The 18,718-nt window shown below is 39.6% G+C and overlaps 2 protein-coding genes across 2 annotated transcripts; one reads left to right on the top strand and one right to left on the bottom strand.

Annotated features, from left to right (window-relative positions):
• Positions 1-1,346: 1,346 nt before the first annotated feature.
• Positions 1,347-6,612, top strand: mfsd9 (major facilitator superfamily domain containing 9). Its single transcript, XM_067516772.1, has 6 exons — positions 1,347-1,500; positions 2,344-2,431; positions 2,905-2,948; positions 4,624-4,753; positions 5,102-5,311; positions 5,424-6,612. Exons 1-6 carry the CDS (start codon positions 1,414-1,416, stop codon positions 6,275-6,277), a joined length of 1,413 nt encoding a protein of 470 aa, XP_067372873.1. The 5' UTR covers positions 1,347-1,413; the 3' UTR covers positions 6,278-6,612.
• On the bottom strand, positions 6,576-18,091 carry slc9a2 (solute carrier family 9 member 2). The gene is made up of 13 exons (XM_067516770.1): positions 17,623-18,091; positions 17,284-17,498; positions 16,948-17,196; positions 14,744-14,994; positions 14,438-14,655; positions 14,157-14,356; positions 12,544-12,633; positions 12,397-12,467; positions 11,277-11,444; positions 11,076-11,181; positions 10,160-10,276; positions 9,979-10,042; positions 6,576-7,978 (listed from the first exon to the last, which is right to left on the bottom strand). The coding sequence occupies exons 1-13, from the start codon at positions 17,867-17,869 to the stop codon at positions 7,629-7,631; spliced, it is 2,346 nt and encodes a 781-aa protein (XP_067372871.1). The 5' UTR covers positions 17,870-18,091; the 3' UTR covers positions 6,576-7,628.
• Positions 18,092-18,718: the final 627 nt, after the last annotated feature.

The following is an 18,718-nucleotide window of genomic DNA, read 5'->3' as shown; positions in this document are numbered from 1 at the left end:
TTTCTGCAGGGCATGGGTTCTGTCCTCCCCCCAACTATTTGAAGTAAAAAATTGTAAAAAAAATACATAAGTAATGCATTTAGCATTTCTTACAGTGAAAATACACTTCATAAACACATATATAATATAATATTAATGTACAGTAAATTATATATTTTAAATGTAATCTTTAACTTCTCCAAATGTTGCCACCCTATTCCCTAAGTGTGCGCCCCAATAACAGACCAGCACCATTATACCCTATTATGAAATAGTTAGTGTACAATATCTTGGCTTTAAAACTTCATCTAATAAAGAAATCTGTGACGTAATCACATTTAGACATCCATAATTATCACTGATAAGCTCTACAGATAAAAGAGCAAATTCAGCATTAGTCTACTGTTGAAAATTAAACTAGGGTCTAGATTAATTTTCTGAATAGTTTGATTGACAAAGGAAACTTGCTTTATTCAGAATGTTTTTGTAATTTCTTACGATTGGTCCCAAAGGTAAAGATGTGTCTTCTTTATCTTTACAAGGTCAGTAGGTAATAATTTACATTAATTTGGTGGATTTTGTACTATCACATTTTCTCACAAAACATACTGTGTTTGATTTATATTAACTTTGTTGTCATTAAAGAAGCTCACAGACACATTCTGATTTACAATAGATAAATAAAAAATACAACAACAACAACAGAATAGTGTGCCGGGGGGAATAATTTCAACAAAAATCTTTAACATTGTACAAAATGTTATAGTTTTAAGAAATGTTACGAAGTGTTTTTGCCAGTGATTTTACATTTATTTATATTAAAGTTAGCCAGTGACATCAGCAAATGAGAGATATATTTTTGAGTTATGCAGGTTGCAGCTGCTAAGCACCCAAACTTTACATTTTCTCAAAATAAAGCAAAACTTCCCTCAATGTGTGTTTTTATGTGGGTGTAGGTACTAACATTAGTCCACAATTTTTCGTAAATGGGCACTGTCAAAATAAATGAACACAATCTAAGTCCATGTTTGTTGTGAATTATTTGAAATACGTTTTAACTCGGTACGCTGATTTATTGTTATGAATAAGAATTTCTCAATTCAGTGCGCTGAAGCTCTGTGACGTTGGCGGACGATGCCACCTGTGAGAGCAGCCACGGGGGAGTCCGAGCGGACAATCCGACAACTGACCACTTGAGAAACAAACCATGACTGAAGCAGCCAGTATGATTGCATGAATTTGAATTTATACTTCATACTTCTATCTGCTGATTTTATACCAGTTACATTTACACAGTTGGCTAAAATGTAGCAGTTCTTAGTCCCCCCTTGTCTGTGAGACAAACGCAGGGTTGAGACGTATGCGCTGTTGGCTCATTTGTGGAGAGGATGTGCGCTTCCGCTTTGGCTGGAGCCGAACTGTCACAACGGGAGGATGAACAACCAGAAATGTAGCGCTTTATTTCAGAAACCGAGAAGACGGACCAGGATTATCCAATGTATCTACGTGGTGGGTTTTATGGTGAGTTGCTGAGTGAGACCCGACGGTGCTTGTTTCAGGTGCCCGAGTGGCCTGTGCAGTGTCATTAAGTCCTGCTTTCATAAGGCAGGTATGATGTAAACAAATCAATAACTCAGAAAACCTTCAAAGTCGAGTGTCATATACAAAAATGCCACAGTGTGTGTGTCCAGGGTGTTGCAAGTGACTGTGTTACAGCCTAATTAATAGATTAAATTAAATAGCAACACAAGTTTATATACTGTTAATCTATAATGTTTATGTTAACTGTTCTTTCTGAATATGGCTCACGTGTATCTGTAAGTACAGCACCACTCGGTCACTCATTACTACATGTTATTCACTATCCAAAAACATTAGGCATGTTTGGGTGTTTGGAAATATTGTTCATATTTCTAAAGATGATTTGATTTTTGGAAAACTAACTTTTTGTTTCAGTCTGCACATCTGGCTGAAAGATTTACTAGTGTGAAGTGAGATCTTTGGCCCAGGGAGCAGGCACAAACTGCCGGGACAGTGATGCTACTGAATCTTATCCAATTAGTGCAATAGATGGTGGTAGAACACTGTATTATTACTGTGTGACTTCAATCATAAACTTGGCAAAGCTGCTCTTATCTCTGCAAAGCAGATAAACAGGATGAGCTATGACTTTTTGTGGCTCCTCAACTGTTCCCAAATTCTGAGTTGAACACAAGACAGTGGCTTTGTTCAATTATATGTTGAACACATTTCAATTATATATTACACATTTTCTATTGTTCAGGGATTTATCATAATCATAACTACAGGATACCACTGCTCTCAGTCCTGCTTCTTATTGTTTCTCCTTCAACTTCTTGTTAGGATTTGTTTGGAGTGAGCATGATCATCCCACTCCTGAGCCATCACGTGAAAGCTCTTGGAGCCAATCCTACTGTGGCTGGTATAGTAGGTAATTCAAAGTATTGTATTTACTACAATATAGCAGATGTAGGGTTGACCATTGATTGATGCACAATTACGGAGCAACCAGGCAAGCTGTAAAAAGACTTTCATCGGTTTGCCAAAGTTAAGAGGCAACATTAGCACAATATATGTTGTCTTAATGTTTTCCAAGTATAAATACTGCTGTTTGCACAGAACTCTGTTTGCATTTCTGTCATTATATTGAAGTGTGCTCAACTTTTAGCTTATTTTCTTGTCCCACATGACTTTGTTAGTGTTGAGCTATGAAACTTAAGGCTCAACTCCATATTAGCATATAGTACAGTTAAATGATTTAAATACTATTTGTTGTTGTCTTAATCATATTAAGTTAGTCTCAGATAGGTATTTCTTGCGATTTTACAATGCAAGCTCTGAACATGTGACTCGTATCTGCTGCCATTATATTTTAAATATGAATTCAAACTGAAACTGTTGCAGGATCTACATATGGGATCTTACAGCTCTTCTCAAGCACAGTAGTTGTAAGTATTGATTTACTGTTTGTCTGAAATAAACCTAGAACTTCGTCTCTGTTATTAACCCTCTACACAGTCTCTCTTGCTTGACAAGGCATGCTCACAGTTAGTGCCATCTGTGGTATTTCATGGAAACAATAAACACTGTTTCAGGTTGATTGTGGTCACACGATGCATCTAGTCTGTTCATATTCACACACACACACATGCAACTCCTAATTAGCCTCAGATCCACAAATATTCTTCCTATAGAAAAATTATTTTACATTTGACACCTGTGGAGACTGAACATTAAATACTGCACAGTGAACTATCGAAGAATGATGATGATGATCTAAACAAGTCAAAAATGTTAAATTACTCAAAATCTACAGTACCCTACAATGGGCGTGGCATCTGATGTAAGATTCTCAGCTTTTCATATCTCTCTCCTGCCAACCACAGCTCCTGAAAGTGGTTTATTTCTTAGGGATCATGCGACAAATTAAACAGACAAAGACTCAGTTGTTGCAGACTGGCTGAATCCTGATATGTGTACGTCTCTGATTATCCCACCCAGCTAAATTCAGAAAACTGCTAACTCAGTTGTTTTTAATTTAATTATTTCATCAGTTTTGTACGTGTGTGTCTGTGTGTGTATATACACACACGTCTTTCTGTGGCTGTGTTGACAAATTTGAGACCGATGCCATTATTGTGAGGACATTTTTGCTGGTCCCCACAACTTCAAAGAGCTGGTTTTAGGGAAAAGTTAGGTTTAGGTTAACAGTTGGGTTTATGAAGTTGCAATCATTACTGTTAGGGGTACAGGACTAGGAAATATATCAAGTCACTACTCTATGTGTCCTCACATCTATAGAAAGATAAACATGCATGTGAGAATCTAATAAAGGTCTTTATGTCAGTGAAGGTTGTCACTCATCTAGGTGTGGTTATAAGAAAGTTGAGATATGTGAACTGAACTTCTTTCTTCTTATTCGGAAACGTCACTGAGGTGTCCAGTTTATATCTAAAGGCAGCTCTCAAGGTCTGGGGTTATCCTATGTGAACCTTAAGTTCAGATCCAACAGAAGGACAACAGACAGAACAGAGACTCAAAGTCAAAGAAATACATCCTGGCAATGCTCACATGACTGGAATATCGGAGAAGGTTTTTAAGGATTTTCTGACACTACACCACATACCGGTTTACTTCAACCCCACAGAGACTCGTCCACAAAAGAAGAAGAAAAAGCAACACCTCAGGACCAGAATCAGCCGGGTACCCACACCTGACAAAGGTCACCTGTTTGAGGACAATAATATAGTAAAAATTGGAGAAGCCTTATGGATGAGAGGTGGAAAGTCTTACCAGCAAGTCTAGTTGCCACCAAACAACACTTCTTGGAGGACAACAATGTGCACATTTTGGACAGAGAAGATAAATCGCTTGAGAGAGAAATTAGCTATTAAGCTCAGGTTGAAAATATTCCCCTTAACAGAAGACAATTTTATCCAGTTTTTCATGCTACCTATTCATCTACAGGAAGGTTAATACCAGGGAGGCCACTCCTAACCACACCTGCTGGGGGGAGGGGGATGTTAGGAGTCATGATCATTACATCCCAACAACTCTTCATCCCACTCTCACCTCCCGTATTGTCCACCTATTAAGCCCCTTTTCTGTGTCTTTGAATGACAGGGCAGCTGGAGCGATGTGGTGGGACGGCAATACTCTCTGCTGGCCTGCCTGCTGCTGAGTGCTCTAGGCTATGGCCTGCTGGGGATGTCCACCAACATTGCTTTGTTTGTCCTGGCACGGATACCTGTGGGTAGGTTGGACCACTCCCTGAAACTATGTAGCAAATCCATTTAAATATGTCGAAATTCAAATAAACCATCAGACAGAAGGATGTTTCAGTTTAAAAATCTAGTAGTGAGCTAGAACTCCATCGATCAGTTAATTTGTTTAGTTATATAACTAATTCTTTTCTTATCTTTTTTCTTGTGTAAAATAATTAAAACACGATGAGAGTTGATATTAAAAAACAAAATTCTCCTTAATAATCCTTTATACATGTCTTTGTACACTTCAATAGGCCACCACTTTTATCTTAAAGGCAGGACAGAGTGTATGGATAATTGCACAGCTACTCATCCCAATATGTCCTTTGTCTCAGGGTTGTTCAAGCACTCCTTATCCATCTGCAGAGCCCTGCTTTCTGACCTGGTGTCAGAGTCAGAGCGCCCCCTTGTGATGGGACACTTTAATGCAGCCTCCAGTGTTGGCTTCATTCTGGGTCCTGTGGTGGGTGGCTATCTCACCGAGCATGAAGGAGGCTTTTATACCTCTTCCTTTACTTGTGCAGCAATTTTCCTTATTAATGCAGGTGAATGGGGAAAAGAAAGAACTGTTATAATCTGTATATAATGTATAAAATAATATTTAATCTATAACTTGTATTTGCACTATTTATCTAACAAAGTGAATTTTTTTTTCAGGGCTAGTATGGATGCTACCATGGAGTGAAACACTAGTTCACTGCAATGATACCGACTCCAGCAATAACACAAGTAAACCTTGTCATGACAACCACTGTAATAAGTCCGTACAAAATGGGTTATATGAAAGTAATTGTTCTGAACCCAGCTCCAGGGCTCTACAGAATCACTATGCTGGTCTCAGGTGGAGGGAGTGGTCTCTGCTTCAGCCTGCTTGGAGACAGCTGTCCTCAGTGGGCTCCAAAATCCACATGGTGGCCTCCTCTGATATGTGGGACATCTTTCTTGTGCGTCTTCTAATGGCCATAGCCATTATGCTCTACTACAGTAATTTCTCTCTGGCCATGGAGGAGCGTTTCTCACTGAAACCAAAGATGACGGGTTACCTCATCAGCTACAGTAGCACCTTAGGGGCCCTGGCTGGGTTTCTGGTGGGTCCAGTGACACAGCTCTACAGAAATAACATGCCTGCTCTGCTGCTCCACTCCACAGTGCTCACTTGCTTGCTTATTTTCCTCTATGCTGCTGCACCCAGCGTCTGGCAGGTACTACTGACCTCCACCTTCTTTGCCATTTCCACAACTATCGGCCGGACGTGTGTCACAGACCTAGAGCTGCAGAGGGGAGGGGTCCAAGCCAGTGGGACTCTGATTGGAGCTGGGCAATCAGTTACTGCTGTGGGTCGTGTCCTGGCTCCTCTTCTTTCTGGTCTTGCTCAGGAATTCAGCCCTTGTGGTCCCCCTAGTCTGGGAGTGGTTCTGGCCCTCGCAGCTGTAGGTTTACTGCTCATCAGGATCCCCAAATGGGACAGGAGAGGGATGACAAAATCAGCCAAACTAAGAGTAACAAAATGAATTACGAGAAGTTATGAAAACAATACAGATATGCACCACTCAGAAGTGCTCTTATCTGTAGGATCTAGCTGTGAGGACTCATTAGTGGGAACAATGTGTCCCAACTGAAGCTGGATTGTTGCACAATGCTGGGAGTCAAAATGGCTCATTATCACCAGCACTGCAGTCCTTCTCTCAGGAAGAAGAGTTCAAGAGTACTTAAGAGTAGTGGTAAGGTGAACTCAGGGCCAAAACTCCTCACACAGAAACACATTGGACATTCATTTGCACATATTAATTCTGAAAGCTTGACAGGAAACAATGTACACTTTTTAATATGATAGTGCTATTATATTTTCCATCTATTTAGTCCCCGAACAATGATGCACTTACATTCCTACAACTACAGCTTCACCAATGTACAGGAAGACGCTGATACTTCAGACATTCATAAATGATCTTACACTGTGCAGAATATTACTACATGCAATAACAATCACCTCAATACCTGATTTGTTTTTTAATGTACTGCATCCAAAATGGTTCACATGGTGGTATACGACAAGCTATTTCTCTGGTTTTGACTGTTGAATTTCACACTTGTATTGCCTCTTTAATTTATCTTACTATTTGTTTTAATGGAGATTTGAAAAAGCAGTTTATTAAAGTTTCTACTGAATTTCCTGGCACCGCTTTTGTTCTTTAATCCAAACACCACTTGAAAGAGGTATACATTTGTTAAGAAGTCAGTGACTCATAAATCTAGTGTGTATTAAGGTAACACTGAAATTTGTACTGCAATGTGTAGGTTTGACTCAATGCTCTTGTACATACTTCCCATGATCTCTTCTTTGGATGGTGCCTTCAGTGTCACATTCAATAATTTATACTCATCATGTTATAATAAATAAAAAAAGTGAGGTTCATTAGCATAACGGACAAACAAAATGATTCTCAGTTGCGGTCACGACTATATGATAATGCACAAACTACATACACAGCTACATACATCTAAGGAACAAATTAAACAATAGAATTGTTTATTTTCCTTTCTTTAAAAGGAAACATGCACTGTGTTGCTGAGGTGCCCATCAGTTCTTTCTTCTTTCCTCTTTGAGGGGTGGGTCCCCTCTGTTAAAAATTAACGGACATCCAGTTTTAAATGATTTTCTCCCATAAACAGTGGCCACAGAAAATACAGACTTTTACTTTTTACTTACTTTGTTGAGCTTTAATTTCACCTGCTCATACAATCCCACTTGCATTGTCCCATGAGGTACAGAGGTATGACTACCTTCTGAAGGTACTGGATATGACAAGCTGAGACCTAGTCTGTGGTAATCAAGTTTCTGCTGAAAGCCCAAAAACACTTTTATGTCTTTGCAGGGTTCCACTTAGGCCTCAGCAAAGATTTTTGTGTGACACCGTCTCTGGGTTCAGCAGCCCAGGCTGAAGATGGAGATGAAAGCTGCTGCTCCATCTTTTGTGCTCCGTGATTCACATTCATAAAGTTGCTTTTATTTAAGGAGGAGTTGATGTGATTTCGAGGAGCAGGTATGTGACGATCAACATACCTTCCTTCATTCACGACTTCAATTGAGGGAGTGTTTTTGGTGTCCCGCCTGCGTAGAGGCACCATGGAGCTGGAGGAGCAGTGCGCTGGGTGACCAAGCTGAGAGTGTCTGGAGGGGAGGGCCGCCTCTGACATGGTTTCCCAATTACCTACGACAGTTAAGGAAAATTAAAAAATAATTTTTAAAAATTGCAGAGTGAAGTCATTAAGGCAAACCAGATTATATATATATATTTTTTTTTAGGAAAAATAAATGTGAGAACAGTTTTATCCAATAAAGATCAATGCTAGTGGCACAATTGTCACAAACCTACGTTAAAAGATCACCAGCACTCAAATCAAAAAATTGAAATCTTAAAAAATAAAAATATTAATAAATCAACAGTTTTTGGGTTGTCCCTTCGGGGGACGCCACAGCGGAACATGTTCCGCAGGTTGATTTCTCATAATTTTTACGCCACATGCTCTTCATGCTGCAGCTCGGGACCAGCACCAAGGTGGCCCTTGGTGGCTGGGCAGGGCCAACCCTGGTGGGGTGGGATTTGAACCCACAGCCTTCTACATCCCAACCCAATATTCCACCACTAACCAACATTTTTACAGCCAAATATTGTTCAAACCCGCATTTCTTTATTTATAATAGAAAGACACCAATTATACAGTATATGACCAAAAAACAAAAATATGTGGTGATGTGAAGTCAGTGGATCACCAAAAAGTATTAAAATGCATGAACATGAATCAATCTGTTTTACAACCCCAATTCCAAAAAATTGGGGATGATGTGTAAAATAAATACAATATAAATATAAACAGAATGCAATGATTTGCAAATTTCATCAACCCCCCATCTTAGTCCCAATAGAACATAAACAACATACCAGATGTTGAAACTGAGAAATGTTAACATTTCATGGAAAATATTAGCTCACTTTGAATTTGATGGCAACAACATCTCAAAAAAGCTGGAAAAGGGTGATGTTTACCATTGTATAGCATCCTGTCTTCTTTTAACAACCAGATTTTTCATTTTATGATGCACCAAATGTTTTCTATTGGTGAAAGGTCTGAACTGCAGGCAGGTCCGTCCAACACCCGGACTCCTCCTACACAGCCACGCAGTGCTCATGGTTTCCAAAAGAAATTCAAATTTTGATTCATTTGAGAACAGAACAGTTTTGCGTTTTATCTCAGACCATTTTAAATGAGCTTTGGCTCAGAGAAAATGGACGCATTTCTGCATCTTGTTCACATATGGCTTCTTCTTTGCATGATACAGTTTTAACTGACATTTGTGGATTGCACGGCAAACTGTGTTCACAGAGAGTGATTTCTCGAAGTGTTGCTAAGCCCATGCAGGGATGTCCAGGCAGAGATTGGTGAACCTCTGCCCATCTTTACATTCGAGAGACTCTGTCTCTTTGAAAGGCTCCTTTTATGCCCTGTCAAGTTACTGACCTGTTGCCAATTAACCTAATGAGTTGTCTAATGCTTCTATATTTGTTTTTAATTCGCGGCAATTACTTTTCCAGTATTTTGTTGCCCCTGCTCTAACTTCTTGGAGATGTATTGCTGCCATCAAATTCAAAACGAGCAAATATTTTCCATGAAATGGTAAAATTACAGCAACTGGTCTGTAATCTCTCAGACAGGAGACAGGGTGTTTTTTGGCTGCAGGAATAATTGTCTTAAAACACAAAGGTACAATTAACTGGGACAAGAACTGGTTGAAGTCAATAGCTAGAATAGGGAATAGCCATTCAACACATTGCCAGGGTTTAGCTGGACTAAGGGCACCGGGCCTGACCGTCCCTCTAATAGTCTTTGAGGCATTTTAATTTTAACTACAAATTCCAACCTTGTGGTGGTGCAAGACGAATAGATCACCAGAGTCAGCAGGTTTTCCCCTATGAGTCAAAGGAATGGCTGCACAAGTTTCAGTCTGGACTAAAGTCATAATGTATACAATCCAAGAGCCATGCTGCAAAAACCATTCTCTTATTCACGTTTTATTTTTTTTCTTATATTTTACATCATATCATTAAATCATATCATAGAGTTTGGAATCCTAAGTCTAATTAAACAAAAACCAATGCAAAAAAAAGATAGATGTTAAGGGTTAATAATTGGTGTAAGTAATTTACTGCACCTGCATTTCTCTGCCTCCCAGATGGACCTTCTCCTGCAGGAAGAGAGAAGTACTTGGGCACCATCTGATGATAACATAGGAAGGAAAGAGCAGAACGGTTAAGAAAAATACAGACGGGGCAAAAGGTGAATGATGAACAAGGAAAGAAAGTCCATACCAAAATGTGTCTTTTACTACCTACCGATTGCCGGAAGATGCCACATCTGAGGTTTCGGGGGATGCTGGCATGACGTCTGAGGAGTATCTCTTTTGTGTGGCTTTCATTGGGAAGGGCATGCTTCCTTGTGTATGCCACCATCTAAACAAACAAACAAACAAACAAAAAACAAAAAAACACAAAGTACAAGCTACTACAGTATCACAGAGCAGATGTAGGCTGTTGATGAACACTTTCCGGATCAACGATTCCACCATGTGTCTGTCATAAATTTACATGTAATCCTGTAGGTGGCCACAGTGTTATAACCTTACAAAAGGCTTGCAATTACAGTACATTTGAGTTTCCATATACAGCAAATAGCTCCATAAACCTAGCAATTACATAAAGTTAGCATTTGTTTTGTTGTCGTTCACAACAATTCACTGTTTCTAACATAATAGTGCTGGAAGGTTTAGTGGGAGGAGAGGGCACCTGCCAAGTTAACCCATTTGATACCTGATACTAGTATCAGCAAAATACATCCCTACCTTAAGGTCAGGACTTACTGTTAAGGGGAGACAAAAACACATTTGAGATTGTTTGATAGGAGACAATTTTCTTTAAAGCTTTGCAACTTACTCAACCAAAAGTGGTAATAAATGTTTGGGCCACAAAGATTCATGTCTCCATTTGGAAACCCTGCAAACATAACCCATAGCTCGTTCTGTCATTCAGAACAAGACATTTTTTTTTCAATCACTAAGACCATCAATTGGTCCTTAAGAGAAATTTCAACAAGGTTCTCCTATCTTTCTCAGAATGCCAAGTATTTTTCTAAAATCTTCCCATTAAAATAACTAAAATAATATCCATATTCAAAAATATATCATTTTGCATATTCAACAAATAGTCTCCAATACATGCCATTATCTTTCTGACGGATTATTCAAAATCTTACCGGTTGTCTGGTGGTGTACATGTTCTTGGACAGGATGTTATGCATGTTCTTTAGGTCAGATGCCAAGAACTTTTTCTCAGGTTTAGCTGAGTTTTTCCTTTCCTCACTAAAAATTTAACAAAAACAATTTTTTCAAACTCTGAACTGACAATAAGGAGGTGTTATGATGGTCACAGTGACACAGAAACATGAAAAACATACTAGAGAGAGATGAGTGATGGAGCAGCACTGATGTCTCCAAACACTGTGTCCAGGATTTCCATGGAGTTCTGCAGCTCAAGCTTCTTGTACAGCGACACAATACTGGACTCGGCTCGGCTGTCTCGGATAAGGATTTTCCTTAAGAATCGATTGTTGAACTTCCTAAACCTGAAAGTGAGACAGAGGAGATGCCAATTGATGACAGTGATGAATGCTTTCTGACTGCTCTGTTTATTACAGCCATGTTTACAGCCTATTTTGACAAGTTAAATCCAACTTAAAATCTATGACTTGAGAAACCTGTCTCACAAGGTAGGCAGGAAGAATGTGTCAACAAAGACAAGAAGAGAATGTACAATGGGGAGGGAACAACCTGGTCCCTGGTACCTGGAAATGGGTAGACATGTTAGAAGAAAAACACTTTCAGCCTTTGGTAAGAAAAACTGATGACAGAAGCTAAAAATGAAACCAAAGTCTGAGCATTAGTCTCAGCTGCCATCATTCCCATACAGTTACTGAACAACAGTATCAAGCAAAACCACAAGGAGGGAAACTCAAAGTAGGAAATCAGGTATCTCTCTTCCAGTTTCTTTAGTAGTAGTAGTAGTATTAGTGAGTAATGTAATGCAGGGAGCTCAATAATGACTGTGTTATATGGCTCTTTGGCTTTAATTTAGTGTGCAAATGTACAATAATGCTTTTAAACTTCCCACAGAGTTCCCTATATTAAAATATTTTCCGGTTTCTAGCTGAAAAACTCCTCCAGATGACATCACCCAGGGTTTTTCATCATTAGGAGCTCAAATGATGCCACCTGGGGAAGCTCTGGAAATGGAGGTTGACTATGATTAGAAACTCCATAGTGTGAGCAACAAGACAACAATCCAAACTGAAGGATCCTCTAAGTGATGTCACCTGGAGGCATTTTTCAGCTAGAGGTAGAGAGATATTTTGATATAGGTGATATGTCAATGGGACGTTTAATGGCATTTATGTACATGTACATAACTAGAACCAAAAGAAGCAAGTTCGCAAAAAGTGAAGGTGTCCTTTAACTGACTGACAGTTTGTTATTTGGGGTGGCTATATGTTGAGTAGAATGAGCAAGGAAAGTTCTTACTTGTCCTTCAAGTAGTAGTGGCTCCACTGTCCACAGACGTCCTCTATTCCTGCTACAGTGTGCTCCATGAGCTGAGAGCAACGAGAACACAGTATGAAATAAAATCTTTGTTTACTAAATTAACGATAACCACAGTTTGTGTCATACCCTGCAGTGAACCTCTGCATTGATGGTGTCAAGTTTGCGGCTGGTTTTACGTATATTGATGAACTTGATCAGAGGACGAATACTGATGCCCTGTGGAGAAGTGAAACAGATCAAACATTCAGCAATAAACAAAGCTTTCAGAGACTGGAGCAGATACGACCTTTGTCAGTTATAGTATGTTACTTGATTCATTTAAATTCTCATTTATAGCCATACAATTAGGCATGTGTAAAAAGACACACATATACACACACACACAGTTTTGTAAGCCCAAATGAGAATACCTGAGTTAAGTCACATTAGGTTAAGCATGAGCAGATTCTGTTGGTGTAGTGGAGCTCATAAAAAACACACAATGGAATATAAAATACCATTTACTACTTTAAGTGTGGAGGCAAAATAAAGGCAGAGGTAAAATGAATTTGCTCAAAAATCTTTAGTAAGTATGAAAAGAAATTACTAAAACACCTGGTGTCAAAGGGTGCAATTATTGAAATTAAGCAAAAAAAGCAGTTGGGCTTCACTTGGCAGTGAATACAATGGTAATGAAAATGTTCAAGTCCAGAAAAGGCCTTTACTATTGAATTATTCCTGCCTTTATAGAGTTTAACCTTAAACTGATGTTAAAAGAGACAATGCTGAGAAAAGACCTGTCCAGAGGCTCCAGCTACCCCTGGATGGTATATTATAAACAATTCAGAAGAAACACTGAGCATAAATGGTGTGTTAAATATACCAAAAATACGATACGAGTTACGATATAAAAAAAACACAGGAATGAGGCAAATGTGTTTGAAAACCATATTTCAGCTACAGGCACATCTGCTGAATCCTGAACTTCCATTGGAGGATCGGAACAGTGCTCCCGCTTCAAGCAGCTGTGCAGTACCACTGTACCAATGATCATCTTACATTTTTTTCTTGACCTAAAATTAAGCGTGTTAAATGAACACTGGAATCACTTTTTCCATAATTCAAATGTATGTATGACCATTCCTCTCGTGTGGATATGAGCTTCATTGTTTCTTTGCTGCTCATCTATTTTTGGATTTATTTATGGAGTAAATAAGAAGCTCCTCTCTGAAACAGTTTGAAAACTTTATATTAGGAGTGCATACAACTTGATTGATTGAACACCAATCAATGTTCCTGTATTAGTTGATGGAGATTTGATGGGAACAGCTGTACAGCCAATAACCCCTGGAAAGTGCTCATATTTAAAGAACTGCACTTTATAATTGGCTTGGCCAGCAGCATCAAGAAATTTGATGAATGGTCTCCTCAGTTCACAAGTGGTTCTTCAGGCTTTGTGAACTGTTCTATACAAAGTTGCTTCACTAGAACTACACAAATCTACCGTTTAACAATGAAAGAATTCTCATGCCAAAAACCCCAAAGTGATCAGAGAAGTAGGTAAAGGTTTTCCTCTTTGAGACTGACTAGAAAGCCTAGGCTCAAGCAAAGATATTAGCTTCAATGTCTTCCCTTTGTAGATACTAAAGTGGTCTTGAATATTTATATCCTCAAAGTCAGACAAAACCTCAATTTTATCTGCAGACAACAGTGCTTTTGCTACTGCAGCAGTGCAATTAAATAACAGCAGAAACATTTACCTGAAGAAAAACAGTGAAGAGGATCAGGGCAATGGTGGCAGTGACAAAAAGCTGCCTGTGGCTGATGTTATGAGGAAGAGTAAAGGCCAAGGCAAATGAGACTGCACCTCGCAGACCACCATAGGTCAGGCCAAACTGATCTTTGAAGTTGAATGGGATGGTCCGGAAAAAGTTAATGATCTGTGCCAGAAACAAGACACCTGAGAGAAAAGAATGGGAACATGTCAAGATGTTACTTTCAGAAGTTTTGTTCAGAAGTATTGTTTTTGCCCTTCACTTACCCAGACCTCTCCATACAAAGGCAAACAGCAGCGTGAAAAGGATGTATCCCCAGTTCCACGTATGTTCTGTTGTTACCGTGACGACACCGAGGAAGAAAAAGATGACGGTCTCTGAGATGGAACCAAACATTTTGATCATGTGGCGTATGGTTGTGCATGAGCGCTGGGAAACATTTTCCTCCACGTAATATTTCATGGTGATGGCGCAGGTCACAATGCTGCAGAAAAACATACGTAAGTGTTATTTTGCTGTATTCTTGCAGAACTGAAATATTAAGACATGTAAACGGTTAAAAATCTACTCACGCCATGATGGAAGACATAGCGAAGAGCTCGGCCACTAGATAGGCCAGGTAGCTGTACATGAATATGATGAGCGGCTCTATCTCCCTGACCTTGGAGGTGAATCTTGTGGTGAAGGCAGCAAAGAAGCCAGAAAGAATGCCAAAGCCCATCCCACCAAGCCCGACCACAAAGAACCTCATCACCCCCAGGAAAAAATCCACCGACTCCACCACGGGCATATTTGCTACAAAGGCCAAGATGTTGTACAGTGCCTGAAAAGATAAACATGCAGGTTCACACAGAGCCAGAACCTATACAACAGCTCACACATTCCAGCAACCGGTCATGGGTGGTGTCCGTGGCTGTGGCCTTTAATGGCCCTGTTCAAGATAACATCGATTTATCATAATGTTTACTCTGCACTGTGTGCAATTTGATCCCTTCGTTTCTCCTGTACAGTGATGACACAAGCAAGCGGCTCTGCTGAAAAACACAGTTCCTTCACTACATTAAATATGTGCACTGTCATTTATTGAGTCAAAACCCTTTTAAAACATGATAACATCAGCAGATCATAGTTCAATTCAATTTGATTTTTGAATAACATCTCCATGTTTACTGTTGCATTTGTAACACTTGGGAAAACATCCTTATTTCTGCTCCAGTTACTCAGGTGAAGAAGACAAACAAGAATCACATGGAGGATCACACGTAGGAGCTTGGACCACCTGAGGGCAACCCATTCTTCAGCTGTCATTGTCTTTCTCTTTACTGGTAACAGCAATACATGTGTTACATATTGTGGGCTGGGCTTTACCAGTCTCTTGGAAAAATGTTTGTCTTCATTTCAGAACAAAGCTACGACCAAATTAATGGGGGGGTGGATAATGTTTGAGCACAATAAGAAGAGCCCAACAGAGGAAATCTGAGCGTGAGTTCACCTAAGGCAAGTTTCAGATGATGTGTGTAAACTCCTCCTATACTATCAGTTTCAGCATTCACCTCAGAAACAGGTTTGGCCGCATCCAAGCAAATAAGCTTTGAAAGAGTTAATGATCTTGGGTTATGGACACAAATCTCTGGCATCTTTAACAAAAGTCAGTTTCATTTTTAATACATTTTCTGTGCAGCAATCCTACTAATGTTTCCCTGCAACACATTATGTAATAGCCCGTGTTGTGTGTGTGCAGCAAAGCTTCAGCTTCTATTGTTGTATTATTTTAAAGGTGAAGTGGAGAGGATTTGAACAGAAATAAATATAGTGCAGTGGCCTTGAATGTGTCTTTGGAAAATGCCACCACACGCAGTTTACTATCTATGCCTCCGTACATTGCAAAAACGGGCAAGTGCTGCTGACTTGGCATAAGGATTATCTGTGAAAATCTGTATTATAGTAAACCAGTGTCAAGTCACTCTGTACAGATGCCATCCAAGAAGAAAACCCTGGCTCACAAGACAGCATGAAACTACAGATTAATTGATTGGTTGTCATGTCAGCAGTTCATTATGTCTAATTAAGGTATTTAGCATTCTTGACTGTGACTAAAATACTTACACTGTAGTATGTACGGTAACAGTACTGTAGTTATGCTAGGTAAAGAAAAATGAATGATTTTGCAGATTATTCATGGATTCAAATTAAACTAAGCTGCAGACAATAAAAAGATGGAGAACAATGAGCCAAACAGTTCACTTCTGGACACACCTGAAACTGAAAACAGTGCGTTGCTGTTTGTAGCTGTGTAAAGTGTAAACCATTAGCAGCCAGTTCCAGACAAAAAAAATCTTGTTGAAAACTCCAAATTATAACCTTATAAACCTTATAAAGGTTTATATTTGCTCAAAGACAGCAGACATGAACCTCTATTGTTTACGAACATGTCCAGTATGGTGAGGGAAAGTATAGCAGGAAAATTAAAAACAAATGATGGTAAATTGTGTTTAAAATTCAATAAGTTAATAACCAAAACCATTCAAGTATGCACTAAAAATCCACAGATACAGTTAAAAACAACAAATGTGCAAACACACAATATAACAACAAAAACTAAAGTCATCTTCTCTGACATTTTAACTGCATCCCCAGATCCCGCAGAGTAGATGCATTTCTCTGCATTTCTCATAACAAGCAGCAGCCCAGAAGATTCCAAAGCAGTGTCCAAATAGTCCCTCTAAACTGCACAAATTCACACATCTTTTGGTTCCTTTAGTTTTAGCCCACTCACCACAGTGACAGCATCATTGAAGAGGCATTCCCCAAACATGGCAATGTAGAGCTGCTCGTTGACAGACACATCTTCAAACACGCTCAGCACAGCCACAGGGTCCACGGCCGAGATGATCGTAGCAAACAGCAGGTTCTCCTGGAGGTTGATGTCCTGCACACCAAAAGCTTCAATCTGGCATATGGCAAACAGAGACAAGCCCATTCCAACGATGTTCCACAGAGTCCCCACAACTGCAAACCACAGCACCTGAACACACAGAAGGAAAACATCAAATTGTCTTTGTATGAAAACAAGTAGTGCTGTTTTAGGAGAAAAGGCAGATGTTTAACAGACCGTGCCAATGTTCTCAAAGAAAGGTCTGGTGGGGATGAAGTAGCCTGATTCGAGAACAAGTGGGGGCAGCATGTAGAGAAAGAAGACGTTGCTGGTGAGCACAGCAGGGGGCTCCTGGTGGATGCAGTATATGATGCCACCCACGATCAAACCCATGCTGATCAGGAGGCATGATTCTGGCACCCAGATGGTGATCTTGTGGTATACATTGAAACCTATGAGTAGACACATGACTTCAGTAACAGGAACATGAGATGAAGATCCTCCTGCATCCTGTCTGAAGGGGACATAGTCCATCTGAAAATCCCCCTTTTTTGATCATGGGCTTTTGCTACTTACCAATCTTTGCAAAGGAAGCTAGTAGCATCCAAAGAGTGATCTCAAGGGGAATCTGGATTCTTGGATAATTTATTTTAAACAAAGGTAAATCTGCTTTTTCTCCGTCTGGAATGGGGTGGGGGGGATCACTGGGCTTAATTGGGGGTACAACAGTGACACCCCCGGAAGAGATTTCTCCTCGGGAGCCATGGTAAAAACCTAAAGCTGCAAAAATAGCAAGTAAAGCTCCTGTTCTGCAAAAAATCATCGTGAGCTGTTCGCACGCACTAATCCAACCTGACGTCGTTGATCCAATCACTCCATCCAGTTTCCGAAAGACAAATAAACTGAGGTGAGGTATAACCAGCTTACAGGTTTCTTAAAGTTTTCTCATTACAAACCATCTTCACTTGTGACGCCTTAACTGCCATTTTTACAGCGCTACAACGTCTCTCGGAAAGTCTCCATCAGTCAACACACCTGAGTTTTACCTGCGGCTCGCCCACATGTTCCCTCACGGAGCGTGCGTGTCCTCGAGAGCTGCTGTGATTGGGTCTGAAGCAGGTAAAAAGGGTGGGACGTCGTGTTTCTGTTGACCACTGAGGTCGACTCTTTAGTTTCGGTGACACCAGTTCCCTGATACGAGTTTGAACTTTCAGGTGTTATACAAATAGTTTCCCTGATTTATCTGGACATCATACGTCACACTTTGTATGAAGTAAGGCAGCTTTTTAATGACACGTTAAAAAACTATTCTGCATTAAACTCGGAATCTCCACCCTGTGCAAATATTACGAACAAACCTTTGTAACAGTGTTTTGGAATTGTTATTCCATGACAATTCAGACTTATTGAAGGAATATTGTGACTTTGTTCCCAGAACAGTGACTCCATTCTCAGAAAAGCTTAGCTTTATATTCGGATTACTTTCAAATTTTGATCTCTGGGGGAAAAGGCCATTCTGAGTTGAATTGAATTGTTGAATTGTTTGCTACAATAAAGTAGAAGTAATTTACATTGAAATGAGGTGGAAATGAAGTGTTATATGAAACAGAAAAAGACTGGATATTCCCAAACATGTTTAATTTTATTTCACAGTCATACATTTCCGATTTTT

Source organism: Channa argus, chromosome 9, assembly GCF_033026475.1.
Source record: "Channa argus isolate prfri chromosome 9, Channa argus male v1.0, whole genome shotgun sequence".
Taxonomy (NCBI): domain Eukaryota; kingdom Metazoa; phylum Chordata; class Actinopteri; order Anabantiformes; family Channidae; genus Channa; species Channa argus.
This window is presented reverse-complemented; position numbering and strand designations above follow the sequence as displayed.

Excerpts from the sequence above, each read along its gene's own strand:
- mfsd9 (XM_067516772.1), top strand. The coding sequence starts at position 1,414 with ATGAACAACCAGAAATGTAGCGCTTTATTTCAGAAACCGAGAAGACGG. Across the intron at positions 1,501-2,343 it reads TCTACGTGGTGGGTTTTATG|GATTTGTTTGGAGTGAGCAT; the intron begins GTGAGTTGCTGA and ends ACTTCTTGTTAG. Across the intron at positions 2,949-4,623 it reads TCTTCTCAAGCACAGTAGTT|GGCAGCTGGAGCGATGTGGT; the intron begins GTAAGTATTGAT and ends TTTGAATGACAG.
- slc9a2 (XM_067516770.1), bottom strand. The coding sequence starts at position 17,869 with ATGATTTTTTGCAGAACAGGAGCTTTACTTGCTATTTTTGCAGCTTTA. Across the intron at positions 17,197-17,283 it reads TCTTTGAGAACATTGGCACG|GTGCTGTGGTTTGCAGTTGT; the intron begins GTCTGTTAAACA and ends CTGTGTGTTCAG. Across the intron at positions 11,445-12,396 it reads CACTACTACTTGAAGGACAA|GTTTAGGAAGTTCAACAATC; the intron begins GTAAGAACTTTC and ends TCTCACTTTCAG.